This window comes from Taeniopygia guttata, chromosome 2 (assembly GCF_048771995.1).
Source record: "Taeniopygia guttata chromosome 2, bTaeGut7.mat, whole genome shotgun sequence".
NCBI classification, from domain to species: domain Eukaryota; kingdom Metazoa; phylum Chordata; class Aves; order Passeriformes; family Estrildidae; genus Taeniopygia; species Taeniopygia guttata.
This window is the reverse complement of record NC_133026.1, coordinates 59,300,413-59,317,288: the sequence shown is the minus strand read 5'-3', so window position 1 is coordinate 59,317,288 and position 16,876 is coordinate 59,300,413. Positions and strand designations below refer to the sequence as shown.

Here is a 16,876-nt window from a genome sequence, read left to right as displayed (position 1 = left end):
ATATTTTTACTCATTAATGATTTTCAGTAGTGATGGAGAAGTGGACACAGAGTGTGGAAAGGGATATGGTCAACACTTTCCTATAGAAGATGATTTCAGATTTCTTAGCTGTATTCTAGATGAAGATGTAAATCGCTGAATACTGACAAATTAACAGTAGCAAGGAGAAGGGATGTATTTCTGCTGTCAGTGTTGCTTTGGTAGTCTGAGGTCTGCAGTGCCCAGCATTTCAGCTTTGCTGTGCAAACTCCAAGGAAGGACACATCTTGCTGTCTTTACTGTTTTTTCATAGCAAAGCAAAGCAGAAATGCCTAAACTCATTGATGTGAGATGATAAGGTGGATCACAGTGATCCTTCATGTCAGCTTTGCTTTTAAAATGGCGTGTGAGTTAAGCACAGTAACTGTTAAAGATTTTTTTTCAGTCCTTTCCTCAGTTGTAATCTTTTAAGGTCAATATCAAGGACTAAGGTTGTACCCAACCCAAAACTTTATTCTGTTGAACCTTATAATTCTTAGTTTCCTTTGAAAGACAAAATCTGGTGGGTTTTTCCTTTTGGTCAGGGGAGGTGGTTGTTTCTGTTGAATTTTTTGTGGGTTTTTTTTGTTGTTGTTGCTTTTTTTTTTATTATTATATTTTGTTTTGTTTGATTTGGTGGTTGGTTTTTTTTATAAGTTCCCCTGCATTGTAGGTTGACTATGGAAGGTCACCAAAAAGACAGGATAAAGTAGGAAAATGCTGTGTTTTACCATAGAAATACTGTGACTAAGGAAGAAAATTTGTCAATATGAGTTGAAAGGAAATGGATGGTGAAGTTGAAGGATTAGAAGAGGTGGTTCAGACTGCATTAAGACCTTAGCCTACTGATGAGGATTTACTTATGATGTCAGAGAAGGGTCCTAGTCTGAGTGATGCTTCTTTGTGCTGCTGTACAAAATTGCAGTTGTCTTCCTCAAGAGCAAAAAGCTGTGGCACTGTGTGGAAGGACTGGTGAAAGACATGTATGAAAGAAGAGAAATATCTGGAGAACATTTTGGAGAACTTGAAAAACACAATGTCAATTTGGAATGGGTTTCTGGAACAGTGACTGGTAGAATGGTCTGAGAAAGCATAGGAACGATAGATTTTATATCAAAGAGTTGCAGAAGTATCTCATTTCAGAAACAGTGCTGCACAGAACATGGAAGGATGAGGCTTTGATAAATACATCACATCTGATCCATGGATTTTACTGCTTTGTGCTGAACCTGCAGGAAAAAGACCCGATAATAAGCTGCATGTTGAAGTACATCACCTTTATTTGCATGTCTGTGTTCAGCAGTATCTGAAACCTCCTGATAAGATGCTAAACTTACTTAAACTTCATATAAACCTAGCAATTTACAGGCACTTTTTGTTACTGATAAATTTTGAGTTGTGGTTCAGATCTTCAGATCTGCCCAGAGTATTGTTTTTCACTCAGTAGTGGTTGCACATTCAAACCCTACAACCAGCCTGAAAATAGAAAATTATATAGCTGAGTTAATTGAAAATCTGCTTATGGTGCATGGTGGCATGAGCAGTAATTGACATAAAGTGCTGCTTAGCACATAGAATCAATTATTTTCGATTGACATAAAACAGGAAATCGTTTAATGTCAGATTGATATTAATGAGCACAGTTGTACTAACGAGTGCAAGACTACCTGCAGCATTACATTACTTTTTCTGGTAAGGAACTTAATACAAAGTGAGCTCAGCCCTTAGGGGCAATGATACCGTGTTTTAAAAAATGAATTTAATGGTGAATTAAAGATCAGATTGTTATTGTGGGAATCTTTTCTGAAAATGGGATAGAGCTTATTTGAGCAAGCCATGACTATATTGTTAGAGTCTGAGAACCACAACCTCATCTTGGATTCATTACTGGAGAGCGAAATTTTGTTAAAAGTAAAGATCAGGATGACTCTGCAGTGGTGAGTAGCATGTCCATAGGAGTATGGTAAAAAGAAGTAGAGTCATGAAAGAAACGTTTTCTCCCCTGCTGACCCCACTGCTGTAAAATTGGTCTGACTCCCTTCTTTTCTCCTATCATCCTAAAAACACATCCCAGAGAACAGTCTATGTTGTATTGTACAGTTGCCCCCAGATGAACAGGTACAGATAATGGCCAAGGGGCCAACTATCCCTGTTTGCAGTACAAGAGGGGTGGAACCTGGCAGGTATGTGAGAGATGTTGCAAACTGTCCTTATTTATATATATATATATATATATATATATATATATATATAAAAAATTGACCACCTGTAAGAGCCATAGCCAGAGCCCTCTGCCCATCCTCCACACACAGGATCCAATGTCTTTCTAATCACAGGTGGCTGAAATGGAGGACCCTGAAGCCTTTGAGAGAGTCCCTCAGTATCACTCAGCATCCTTTTCCAACAGAAAAAAAGCATTGAGACTTTTTTCTCCTCAGTTTAGAAATGGAAAGTTAATTCCTCAAAAGTAAGCTATCTGCCCTTTTTCTATGGTCAACAGAAAGGGATGGACACCTGCAGAGGGTCGTGAGTAACATGTCTGGTCCTCCTTAGATACCAATAAAGGCTGGGATGGGATGGGATGGGATGGGATGGGACGGGACGGGACGGGACGGGACGGGACGGGATGGGATAGGATGGGATGGGATGGGATAGATGTCTCTCTACAGGTGTCTCTTTCCATTGAACAGAGTGTGGAGCCCAGCTGTCTCCTATCCCTCATATATCGCTAAATTTTAGATAACTAAGTGTGCCCTACACACCCCATCTGTAGCAGCCCTCGGAAGAAAAAATACAATAATATATGTACAGGATAAGACAATGATGTCTTTTCTTTTTCTTTGTCCTAGTCTTGGAATACTCATTACAGCAATGCAAAATGGCCATGAAAGGAACAAAATGTCCCTGAGCTACTTACCAAGTAATATAATGATGCAGAGAAGAATGGCAATAAGAGCCCCAGTGCTAAGACCAGTAGGATGAATCAAGGCTTCTGCATTGCAGGACAGCATCTTTCCTCGATGGTCACAAGCGCACACCCGAATAGTCACCGTTTCAGTGCTGCTCTGGATGGGGTAATCGTTGTCTGATATTACCACTGGCAAGAAGTAGGTACTTGTTTCATGCCGGTTATATCTTGTTTTTCGAGTGAAGATCCCTGCTGTGTTGTCTGAAAACACAAAGCATGCATTAAATCTTCATCTGAAGACTGAAAGCAAGGATAAGATAATAAAGAAAAGTCTTTCTAGAAATTCACCTCTGTTGTCCTGTAGTGTAAAGTTTGAGCTGCTGGCTGCCTCAGGAGCTAAGGAGAATGAAAACTGATGTCCATTGTAAGAATCATCTTTATCAACAGCACTTAATGTTTGTATCAGCTGAAACAATAAGAACAAAATTATCTCCTAAGTCAGTGTACTTTATGTTTATTTACATACTCTTAAAAAAAACCCTGTAAAAACAATCTTTTGTAATAATATTTTTTCTGCTTCAAGGCAGAGATGTTGTTATGTTGAGCTCACGAAAAGTCATTCACATGTTGTTGATGCTGTTTGGGGTCATCATACTATTATATCCTATATCATTAGGGGGTGACATAATGAATTTGAAAGCTGGCAGGAAAATCATGTTGATTTCACCAGAAGGCTTGGGTTAATGCCACTGCAGACAGGTAGGAAACCTTTGCCTGTGACAAGGAATAGAGATGAAAGGTGAGACAATCCAAGCTGAATTTATATTTATCTACCCAAATCTCATGTCACAGAAATTGCTTGGCTGAATCTTCCAAATCATCTGCAGCTTTGAACTACTTCACAATAGGAGTAGTAGACTGAGAGTTATCTAGCAGGATATAGTTGTATCAAAGACAGGACCTGTAACATTTACAGACATGGAATTGTTTTTGAAGGAGACAGTGGAGGTGCCTGAATAAAGCAAAGGATGAAAGAATGAAAATAAATCATGGGTAACAAGGTGCAGTACAGAAAATAACGCTCAAAACCATACCATCATGTCAGCTGGAAGAATACTGAGTGAATTCAGATACTGTGCAGCCACTGTTTAATTTTGCAATTAAGTTTGATGTAATGCAAAGTGCACCGCTTGATGAGGTAATGCAAGAGTAGAAGCAAAGCTCATTTAATTTGGAATATTTTCTCAGTACGAGCAGACAACACACCTGTTCTGCCTTTGCGTTCTCACAGACGAAGGTCTCGTAAAACATGGCAAACTCTGGAGCGTTGTCATTTACATCCAAGACCTTAATGAACACGGGGACACGGCTGCTTTGTTTTGGGTTGTCTGAAATGACAAAACCAGAATGGCGATTTTATTTAGCCCAGTTACTGACTCAGTGCAGTGGAAGAAAAGGACAGACTTGGTGGCTCAATTCTTCTCACTTACAGCAGTTCACTTACATTCTGTTGATTTCTGGTGAGTGTATTATGGGATGAATGCAGTATCATTACTCTAATTCTGTGTAAATATAGAGTTAGGATGGAATTGGAGTCCAGGATTTATAAATTCCTTTGATTATTTCAAGTGTGATTATGAATGTATGTGTGATATAAGTAAATATAATACTGGAACTAAATTAAATCAATTTATTAGCCTGACTGATACTGTTTAGTGGCTGTGAGACGTCTAGAACATATAGATCCCTTCCTTAGCTCTCCAATAGGAAGAGTAATGAGGATGAGATTGAGTGGGTTGTTTCTTCTCCACTTGTTAAATAAAATACTCTGTGCCCTACAAATCTTGTAGCACTGTTCCTCAAGCTACCATGATTATCATTATTTTATAGAAATATTAACTGCAGTTGTGATCAGAGATGCTTTCTAACCTGTTGAGAATTGTTATATATTCTAGAGTAAATACTGAAGTGTATCGGCTGAAAAACATAAACTCTATACAGAACCTGTAGATCCCCCTATGTAAACAATCTTTTTTTAACCTATAAGGACTGCATAGTGGCAAGAGACTGAAATTGACAGAGATATTCCTTAGCACAGAATATTAGTGCAAATACAATCATCTTTCTAGGTGAAAAAAAACCATCTGGAAGCGCACCATATTGTATAGACCATTTCTTTTCCTGCAGGGGGGAGACACCCTTTAGTCAAAATGATACACAGAATAAGGAAGAAAAGCAGTGGCAGTAACCTTACCTAGGGCCATGCATGGTGAAATTGGAAAGATTATGAGGCAAAAAGTCACACCATAACAACCACTGACACCTAAAATGGACAAGATCTGGTACCAAAGAAATTTGTCATCACTAATTGAAAGAAATCCAAGAGACACTGCCATTGATCCGTCTCCTTTGTGCTGCATATCACACAATATCCACCCAGGATTATGTGGGTATGGGAATGTGAGAGGGAGAAATCTGAGGAAAAGAGTGTGATTGAGATAATTTATTTTAAAATAAATATCTTTCCCTCTCCTACATGAGGGTTCACACTGAATTTCCTATGTTGATCTCCTACCCATGTTAATATGGTTTATCAATGCATTTCAACCTATCATTTGAGTGAAAAAATAGTGCAATAAATTATAGCAGAACTAAGACTCTATATTCTTCTACAAGCATTCATTATAGTAGCTTGCTGGTTTTATCATTATATTTATTTATTATAGCAGATTCTATTTATTCATTATAGTAGCTTGTTGACTTTAATAAAAGTCCTATTAATGTGCTTATCATCCTTTTACAAATGTGAAAATGCCTTCTCCAAAACTGGCATTGCTTATTTGTATTACAGAGCTGAGTCATTTGGACAAAATATTGTGCTTTAAGGCTCTACAGTCCCATTGAAGTTAATATGATTCCATTAAGCATAAACCTCTTTCTAATATCAGCCATTGGGCTAAATTCATTCAATGTATAAAATAACACTTTACATCTAATATGGACTGAGCTGAATTCTTTGCTAAAATACATCAATAAAAGAGTTGAATTTTTATAACAGGCAGAAATCAAAGGCATTCATTTGAAGTCACAGGACTATTGGCAAGACTATTTTGTAGGGCATAATTTTCAAACAAATGCATTCAAATATATTGACAAACATGTTTCTTCTCCTCTAAGGAAGGAGAATTGTTTTCTTTCCTGCTTTTTAAACTTAAACCTATATATTTTTAATTTTACTTCTAGATGCTTAAGGTTCTCACAATTAAAAATCATATTGTAATAAACAGAAGCTTCATATAAACTCTAGGCTCTATGATCATATGCCTCTTCTCTGATTTAATAGAAATCAATATGCATCTTCAAGTCTTTTTTTTTTTGGGATACTTTGTGTCATCATCTTTCAAATTATTTGTGCAAATGAATTAATGTAGGTTCATCTGTTAACATTATCACTTAATTACTGCTGAGCTCTATCTCCATAGACTCAACATACTGCTTAAATCTATTTCTTTGTATTGGGATATGTTTTCTGTGAGCCAGCAATAAAACTGTTACAGAGGTGGTTTTTTTTCCCAAAATACAGTCTCAAAGTCCTGCCAATGTTTGACTTACTCATAAGTATTAAGTAGCAAATATTTAAAAACACTCTGGGAATTGTCTTTGGCAAATTAGATGTAATTCTGCAGCTGTGACTCACTAGCCCTGTGTCCCACGTTTTAATGCCAGTTTGTTGTCTGGCTGTGGCAGATGTACTGACCCGGGGTTTCACCAACCATTTATGTGCAGCAGTCACAGCGTGATTGATTCTCTGGGCTGCTGAGCAATTGCAGCTCATACTGGTGAAAAAGGAGAATATTATGAACTGGAGCAATCTATACTTACTGACAATTCTAGACAAAGGCAAAACAACTTTTTTTAAACTTTAAAACCAAATCAAGAGCAGTCATCACTGAAAGGTGTTTCTCTTTATGACTTTATAATTATTTTTTTCTATATCAAAGGGACACCCACACATGTATCCTGCCTGTAACCTGACTGGATTTTTTTTAGATTACGTCAATGAAATATACTTAGAGCTTGATGAGATAATGTCACTGAGAGTAATAAGTGATTCTATGGAATTTAGTGGAATGGGACTTCAAGTAGCCTTGCTAGAAATGTCTGGGTTTGCCAGGAACAATAAGCAGTGGTACTTTCCAGTCTAGTCTCTTGAGACTAAAATTAGTGAAGTGATCTGGATCAGAAAAGTACATTTCAACAAAAAAAAATTGCCTTTGGAAGACATATACTCTAGTTAGTCCAAATTTTGTCTAGGCTTAGTAAACCACACCCTAGGAAGCAGGTTTGTTGCACCCTGAAAGGATTCAGAATAAAGAGGAATGGAAATTAAGACAGAAGCCTGTATCCGACTCAGGAGGTTAAGTTGAGAAGGTTTGGTGAGGTAGAAGGTCTGTGCTTAGAGGAGGAAGCAAGAAATCAAATAAATACTTCCTATAGATGGTAAGCTGGATTTTGGACAATTTTCTATACTGCATGTTATTTCAGCCCAGGTGGGGTCAATGAAGTGTTCTTGATATTGTCAGTGCTAAATGTTCTTGCTATTCTTTCCTTTTTAGGCATTTCTTTTTCCCTTCTGTTCTACCCAGGAGCTGCCTATGTTGTACAATTTTTGACCCTAGAACCCACCTTCAAGAACTTAATAGAAACACAGCCATGAGACTAACATTCAGTGTTTGGTGTGCTGAAATCCCATACCTAGCATTAAAAGGTACAAACTTTCATGAGACTGGGCAAACTATTAATGTCCTGTCATTTTTATAGGCTCATACCCACTACTCCTTCATATAACCCCATTTGTTTACCTCAGTAGCATTGTTTTACATTAGTTTTCACCTTTAAATAAGACTTACACAATAAAGCTGAGTCAAGTAATCTTGAGCTTTTTATTACACTTTTCTCACTGTTAAGCAGGTAATCAAACCATATACCCATACAAAAAAAAGAAAGTAAAGCTTACATTTTCTCAGAAAAGTCAAAAGCTTTTTAGCCATTGAGCTGCAGAGAGACATGGTAACAGTCACAGCACAGGTGTTTATATTAAACTTATCTACCATTCCACCATAAACATAGGCACTGTGACTCTGCAAAAGCAAATAGAATTGCATTCCCTGATATTCTTGTATGTGATGTACTTATAGATAATGTATTAAAACAAAGTGGATTGTTTATTAATGCCAAGAACACCTGTCCTTATCTTAGACCCCTGGTATTTCAATCTTTAAAATCAGCATGTCTAGTGTTATCACAAGATTACTACTTTGGAACAATCTAAACTGAGTGACAGACTGATTTGTAGCTGCAACTTGTAGTTTCAAAGGATGCACACAAAGCAAAAAATTTGAGGTGCATAAAACTGCCCAGCCACTTTAACCTTATTTGAAAACGTCCAGTCTGAATGAGCCTGAATTCAGCCAAGGAATGCAGTTTGGCTTTAAATCATCTGTTTTGCTGCATACCGGTTTCAAAATTCAACAACCGTGTTCATAATTTAAAGTGGCTATAACTGATCAGAGAACACAGAACTGCCACCTTTTCTCTCTGCTACGTTACCTTTTCATGAACTGTGTCCCTAATAAACACAAAACTGCAGACAACCTCTTGCAGAGTTACTGCTTCTTCATTAGTATTGAGTGGGCTATCCATAAACCTGACATGTGCCCAGCTGCGCTTTCCACACACTCAGCTGGAAGGCTAAATTCATTACATCAGGGACAGGAGTCATATTTAGGTTTAACTTACTGATCTCTGCTGCTATTACTGTAATGTTGTGCCACAGCAGTGTTTCCCGGTCAAGGGGTTTTGAAGTGAATATCGAACCATTGCCTGAATTGATGTTGAATACTCTGTCCATATCAGTGTGACGATCTACAGAGTACCTGCAAATACAGAGACAGGGGTTAGAGGAATGCTTTCCTTTTAATTTCTATGTTCTATAACCATTTTCTAAGACTAGACATCAAACAACTAGTAAATGGGGTTTCCTTTTGTTTTCAGCACAGGCTTCAGAGTCTTTATGTATTCACACAAAGAGCTACTTCTGAGCTACTGGATAATGACACATTGGAGGTTTGATTTAGAAGGTGGAGTATTGTCGTTGAATAAATGAATTGCTGCGGAATTTACATACCTCTGAGAATCATCAAAGCTTTGTTTTTAGTGAAAAATGTGAAGTCTGTGTCCTGAAAGATATGAAGTTTATTTTAAGGCTGAGTTGGCTTTTCCTTTATAAAACCCTTTTTTTATGGACTGATATCTCAACTGTTCCAAATCATTTCTAATACAAAATGTGACAGCTGGGGTGCATTTGTACTTTTCACTTCCCAGCATTTAAAAAGGTTGCCCTCCCAAACCAAGTCAGCACTGAACAGAGATTCATTATTCCATGGTACATATCACAAAAAGGTTTGTTGTAACTCATTAAAACTAACATTCTCAGCCCTGCTTGATGGTATCTATATGCGAAAAGGAATGCTAACAAGCTCTGGCTAAGCTCAGAGTCTAAATACAGATTCAGATTTTCAATCTGATCTTTTGCTTTTTCAGCTGAACTAAATCCAAGTTTAAAAGTAGAATTCCCGGGACAGAGCGCTACCACCTTGATCCAAATGCTGTGACATGGTTTCATCTCTTCTGAAGGGAAAATTCTTGCATAAATTATGGAGGTTTTTGACAGAAGTATGTCTCTGATGTTGCCAAAGCAAGAATGCAATTGCATTATTCTGCTCTTGTTTCCAGTCCAACTGTGTGCTCATGTACAACACAGGAGCAATCCTTAGGAAGCCCAGTGTGCTCCCCTGGTGTCCTTGCACGCCACATCGATGGACACAAGGCAGCTACTGCTGTCCCTTGTGTCCAGACAAGGGTAAAGACAACAGCTGAGCTGGTAAGCAGTCAGATGAAAACTGGGCCAGGAGAATGGCTGGCAGAGTTCACTGCCACCACAGAATTCAGGGGACTACAGAGGCTGAAGAAAAATTTCCTTTCCCTGCTCTGCCCTAGAAGCATCTGCAAGACATATCCTCCATTCTGCACAGGTTTCCTAGTGCCTGTGCAGTGTCTCTTAAATTCTGAGAAACACCTTGCATAAAAGAAGGAAAGAAGAAACTAGTTGAAATGTGGTTCTGCCAAAATTTTAAAATGAACTAACTTGTTAATTATCTTGTAACTGTTTTTTTTCTTTGCAAATAAAATATGGGATATAATGCCTACTGCAAATTAGACTTATTAGATCTTATTCCAAAATAAAATTTAAATGAAGCATACCTTTTTAAACAAAACAATGGCAAGCATTAATTATTTGCACTAAACTGTTTTTCTTTTTCCATGATAATTCCTAGGGAAGCACCCAAATGACATTCAAAGCTACTAGCACAAAAAGCTAACGTATTTTTGTAGGACTTGCACGGGCAAACTTTGCTAATTCATCGGGAGTTTAGATTTAGTTTTCATTCATTGCTGTCACTTCACTGACAGTACTGCAATTTTGGCTGAAAGTCAGCTGTGGTGTCACTAAGTTAGTTCCTTTATTGTAGCACTGTGACGTTACCATCAGTTTGAAAAGCGCTGCTTTGTCAAAATCTAAACAGCACGTGTGAAATTGTTGACTTGGCTGAAATGCTTAATGGGGATAAGTTTATATAAATTGGTCTGACTCTTTTATATTTTGACTAAGTATTTGATATGGTAAATATTTCATTTTAACTTTCATTCATTTTGGCTTTTATATGATATTATGTTGGTATCTTGTGAATTCAATTATTTTCAGATATTCTGTAGCTCATTTCCACACCTTTCAGCTGAAATACTTTGGTATTTCAATTTTGCAGCTAAATCTAGATTCTGTATTCTTCTTTTAAATGAAATATCAAGATTTTCCACAGTTTAGCTGTTCCAGCTAACTGTAATACTATGTTTCAAACTCTTATTCAGCAAGACATTTAAATAAGCAACTAGTTTAGGCATGAGCTGTCTGTTCATTGGGGGTTTTTGCTTCAATTTTACTTTCACTCCAGCTCAATAATTTGAATGCGCTTTAAATATCTTACTGTCTTAGCAGATTTTAATGCCTTGGTATATTGCAATATCACAAATCTTTGAAAGATCTCTTAAATTCTACCTGTGGTACAGTATCTGGAAGGAAAAAAAAAGTTCTGGATGTTTTCTAAGATTATCAGGGCTGTAACATTGAGGGCTTCTTCTTCTTCTTCTTCTTCTTCTTCTTCTTCTTCTTCTTCTTCTTGATATTAAGGATTTTAAAGTACAAGTATTTGTAAAGCCATATGTATATTCATATGGCTTTTTTCTCATTTGTAAAGTGGAGACTCAAACTCATAAAAAAAACCCCAGCAGAGACAGTTTCTTAATGGAATGTTAATTTTATTTCTTCATATCCCAAAGAAAATACATACAAGGTCACTGCATTTAAAGTATATTCCAATTATACCATTAAATCTGCTTTAGAAGGATGATTTTAATAACCTAGACTGTCACTTCTGTTTCTCAGTTTGCATAATCCAGTCTCTTTTGATCAAGGATTTTTAATTATGTTGAATTGGTGCTGATTCTGACTTCTGGATCACAACCTAGTAAGAATTAAGTAGACAACATCAAACTAATCTTTACATTTATTTAATGAAATTACGGGTGTGCATTTGTCAGACTTCAGGACTTCATCTCTTTCAAGCTCTGAGGAATTGACAAGCTAGGAAGTAAAAAAGTATCTATGTAGACTCCAGCCTCTCCTTGTACATAACAGGAAGAAGGGAAGGGTAAAAGAGAGAATCTAACACATGCAAATATGTTGTCAGTAAAATACACAAACAAAATTTAGCCTTACATTTGTTTGCAGATCATTCTCATCTGGGGTACTTTAGTAAATCAAATCACAGCAGGAAGACAGTTCCAGTGACTGATGAACTTCATTATGCCTCTGAGGAGTTACTATAGCGAAAAAACTCAGCTAGCAATTTAAAAAGATCTGATGTACAATACAGCAGTGCCAGTTTCAGCATGGTTTTTTTTTTGTTTTGTTTTTTTTTTTTAATCAGTATGCAGAAGTTCATATTATTTATGTGTAGATCAAACACAAATAGAATGCAAACCTTTTTTTTTAATAACACCTCTAGACTGTAGAGTGCTGCTCGGGAGCATCTTAATGCTACTACACTTGGACACATATTCAAATATTGCCAAACATGTACTGGTGTATTTTTGTGTTTTCTCAATGTCATATCAGAGCAAAACTTACTTAGAAGACTTAGACTGATGCAATTTAGCTCTGCCAATACACAGGTCACAAATGGTTATGCAGCCTTACAACCACGGCAGATATCCGCTTCATATTTTGCTATCACTTTGTCTTCTGATGCTCAGCAGCAGCTTGCTGTCTAATGCAACCACAAGTCAGGAAGATTTGTGGGTCAGGAAGGGATGTGTGTGTGAATTTTTCATAATGCATTTTCATAATGATATTGTGAAGGTTTCCTTTAATGGAAGATCAAAGGGGCTTTCATCTAACAGAGTTAGGGCTCAGTTTGTTTAAGAAGAGAAATCTCCACTCGAGTAGAGGAGAAAATGGAAGGTTTTCATTGTAATATCAAGTGTCTAAAGATTTTATTTTTAACTGTCAAGAAAAATTGACAAGCAAGAGACAAGTCATATATATATAGTCTAATTGCATCTTCCCCGAAGCTCAGAGTGAAAATACGATTTAGCATCTCTATTGCATGATAGAAAAAAAAAATTACCCTGTCAAAAAGATGCAGACTCAACCCATGCCCCTAAATTCTAGCAGATACCCAAGATATTAGCACCATAAAATTACATTTATTGCAAGTTAACATCTCTCATCCTACTGCTCTCTGCTGATTTCCTTTCTCTTTTACTGATTTTCATGTTTTTTCTTGCTATGTTTATTTCTATTACTCTAATCTCTTTCTGATTTTTATTTTTCTTCTCCTTGCAATTGGCTGTTGCATGCTATTAATGTAAAAAGTAGACAAGCTTTCTGCTGCACTGCATCAGTTTTGACACTTCTGCTAACTTTTGCTCAATAACTATTTGATACTAAAATATGCAAAGTACTTACATGGTATTAAAGAAGTGCCCTTTGAAAGTTAGATAAGTTTTGGCACACACATTCAATTAATAGCAAAGAGCCGGTAGGCAGAACTTAACAATGAACAGCATAGTCCCTATCCACTGTAAATCACTTATAATTAGGAGTTGGTGCTGGTGTGAAATGCAAATGGTTGTAGCTATCACCACAGGGAAGGAGGGAAGCATTCCCCTTACTCTCCAGTGCCATTAGATATAAAAAAGCAGATTCCTATGAAGACTGCAAGGGGCCTGGGTGTCACCCCAACCAATTTTTCAACTTCATGCTAGCATGCCCATGCCCATGAAAATGTGCTACAAAAGATGTTCATTCTGTCCTGGGGCCTCACCAAAGTCAGCAAAACATTATGCTGCTCTTTAAGTGACTATGCTCTGCTGGCCCAGAATGCCAGAGAATTGCTGCGTATCATGGTACAAATTTAAGAAAACTTTAATTAAAGTTAGAAGGCTTAGTCTTGAAGAGGAATTCATGTATAGGGCATGCTATGCAAACTGAAGATAGTTTCTGCCAGAAACATTTTAGATTTAGCTTGTTCATCTAGGAAATTAAAATTATAATATTTACTGCTTTCACAAGATGAGCTAAGAGCTTAAAAATTACCCATTACTGTAACAAATCTTGATGAAAGATAATTGTTTGCACAAGTGTAAAGTATTGATGGACTAGATTTTTATTAAACCTGCACTGTTCTATTTTGATCAAAGGCAACTATTGAATTTCCAAGGTGCCCAACTCAGAAACCTGCTGAAAATTGACCTGGATTTAATATTGCTGCACTTTTCGATTCTTCCTCTTGCTGCCTTGTCAGTAGCAATGAACCTTAATTAAAGAACAGAAATATTTAAAAGTTCTTTAATACTCTATCCAGTATGACTTAAGTACTCCAGAATACAATGAAACAATACACGATTCACAAAAAAAGAAGACAGGTATATCTACCCCAACCTTAACATTTCCTTCACTTCCCCTAAGAACAGTTCATTGATTCATGACAAGTTTCATTTATGAAGCTCATGAGACTGACTCTTATCTTACAAGCCTTGCACTGATACAGGTGAGATCAGAGCCTGGGTGTGCACATGAGCTGATTTTGAGACATTTCTACTTGTGATTTAGAAAAGATGAATGTGGCCTCTGTCAACCAGGTCTGGACAGAAGACAGAAGAAGAAAAGGCTGCTGGATCACCTCTCTGTCATATAGCTAAGAGGATGCACTGCACTGCACTGGAAAATGTTAAAGCTGAAAGGAAAACACTAAGATTTTCTCAGTGGTCTTTTTGCAGTAAATTTTTTCATGGGAGAAATAACTGCATACATTAGTTACTGAAGAGATTAGAACAATTCAAGATGCAAAGGCCATGCAAACACATTCACACATACCTATGATAGTTATTGAGCAAATATGTCCAAGCATGAGAGATCATTTTACCACGTACAATACTCCATATTCAAGCATGCCCTACAATTCACATTGTTACAAGTGAGAATTTTTGTGTGTGTGTGCTGACATGATAAAAGCAAAATCAAGGCTGTAAAAAATTTACAGGAAAGATGAAGTAGTAAATGCTTACTTGACAGGATTCTTGGCAGCATCTGGATCCTGAGCAGTTACTGTTCCTATTACACTGTTTAATGGAACATCTTCTTTCACTTCCATTATGTATGCTGGTCTGCTGAACATGGGAGGTTCATCTACATCCTCCACCTGAATTCTGACTGTGGCTGAGTCTTTGAATGGCCCCAAGTATAGGAATCGAGGATCCACATGAGTGTTGGTGGCTTCCACTTTGAGAATATACAAGTTTTTGCTTTCAAAATCCAATGCCTGGGAAGAAAAAAAAAAAAAAAGTTTAAGAAGTCAGTGGGGATTGCTGTGATTCTCAGCCAGATGAGCAGGACAAATGGTGGGAAGTCATGGAGAGGCCTGTGCTAGATAATGGGAGCCTGAACTGGAATGAAAATGCCAGCAGAAAGAAGAAAGGGCTATATGACCAGATAATAGCTTTGGAAGAAAACCACTTTTCCAAGGAATTCTATGCCTTGAACTCCTGGACACCAGGAAATTTTCTCATACAACCTTAACTCTTCATTTCAGTAATTTTTGGCATTTTGATGATTTATTATCTATTTCCTGCCCACAGGCACCACACACTAAAGGAGGGAAGATTTTCTAGGTGTTGCTTGTTTAGATACTGTCATTCCATCACCAAAATGAAACACTGTGGCATCTAGTGTCTGGATATCCAGGACTGCTCACAAAGCCAAACATGATTTTATGATAGGCCATGACTATAGCATGCACCATTAAAACTACAAAGAAACAGCATTTAGAGACTCTTTGTTACTACTTGGAGAAATGTGGGGACATAGTAGTCACCCCATTTTTCCATTTCATTGTAGGAAATTCACAGCTTCTGTCAGCAACAGACAGAAATACAAATGGAGTTAGACTGATATCCTAATCAGACCCTGGAAGGCATCTCCTAAAAAATAAGTAATGACAGGTGTCCTACTGATATCAACAACGAAGTGCATGTTTGGAAAATCTACACAATGTCTATCTAGTGATGACTGAACTTGAATTGATGAAGGATGATATCTGTAACCTTATCAAGTTTGCCTGATAACCCACTGTAAACAATATTTCTCAAACCTTTTCTGACAACCAATGTGCAACCTAGTAGATGACATCCACTGTGATCTTGCAAGGCACTGATTGTTTTTTCTAAAGCAAAAGCATGCTGATGATATATTAAATTTTTACAAAATGTGAGTCAAAAGAAATTTGTCTACATACTATAATATATTATAGCTGCAGAATTAACATACTCTTATAATGAAAAATAGGCAATGTAATACTAATAATTGTAATACAAGTATTTCTGTTGTCTTAACACAGTGTCTTCTACTAAGTGAGCAAAACCTGTAAGCATCATAGGAAAAAAATCACATTTGGATGCTGGAGATTTCTTGAGTTCTTCCATGAGTATATTCAGGCTGCAGAATTTTTTCTCAGTTGCATCCTACTCCTTAGGTAATTTACTCTCTCAAGTCCTCCAAAGTTTGTGCATTGGTTTAGTAAAGAATGTAAAAGAGAAAGGATACCAATTGCTTGCATAAAAGAAACGTTACACATGTAGAATTTCTCTACAGATAGAATTCAAATGAACAAAACATACATGTTGCTCTAAAAATAAAAACCAAATATGTGCTAGATAAATGTTTGACTGTGCTTGTTTGGTGTTTCAGAGGCTGGGTTTAAGTGTGTTAAGATGTGTACCTTTTTCACAGTTATAATTCCTTCCTGTGTGTCCTTGTCTGTGGTAATTCCAAACATGTCATATCCGTCCCCCTCAGTGATGCTGTATTCAATCTCTGCATTTTCATCCACGTCAGCATCATTAGCTTTTATCCTGCCAACCGGGGAGTCGAGCGGCACAGACTCGGGAGCTCTGAACTGATATGTGCCTACAGCAGACAGAGGGAAATGTGGTTAGTCAGCCTCAAGGTGCTTTGAACACCATCTCTCACTCCACTGTCCACAATGGGCATGTGCAGGTGAGTTAGTAAGTTGCTGGGTCTTCCTGGACCATAAGACTTCAGCTTCTGCTGTACTTTCATGTGGGTAAAAGTTACTCATTTTTCTACCTGTTTTCTCATACAGAGGATGGGCATTGCTATAAACCTGTAACTTTAGCAACAGATGTCTCTTTCTGGATGTTCTCATGGTCTCTGTTGGCTGTATCAGAAGTGTGCATGAAAAATGTCTTGAG

The 16,876-nt window shown here is 37.2% G+C and overlaps 1 protein-coding gene across 2 annotated transcripts in view; it reads right to left on the bottom strand.

Annotated features, from left to right (window-relative positions):
* Positions 1–16,876, bottom strand: part of LOC100223925 (cadherin-6) — a 102,958-nt gene that overhangs the window by 7,932 nt on the left and 78,150 nt on the right. For both annotated transcript variants that reach the window (XM_012571527.5, XM_041714559.2), the window contains 6 exons: positions 16,384–16,571; positions 14,675–14,928; positions 8,726–8,862; positions 4,193–4,314; positions 3,275–3,392; positions 2,936–3,187 (listed from right to left, as the gene is read on the bottom strand). In XM_012571527.5, the coding sequence (XP_012426981.4) occupies positions 2,936–3,187; positions 3,275–3,392; positions 4,193–4,314; positions 8,726–8,862; positions 14,675–14,928; positions 16,384–16,571 (1,071 nt within the window). The remainder of the gene's footprint in view (positions 1–2,935; positions 3,188–3,274; positions 3,393–4,192; positions 4,315–8,725; positions 8,863–14,674; positions 14,929–16,383; positions 16,572–16,876) is intronic.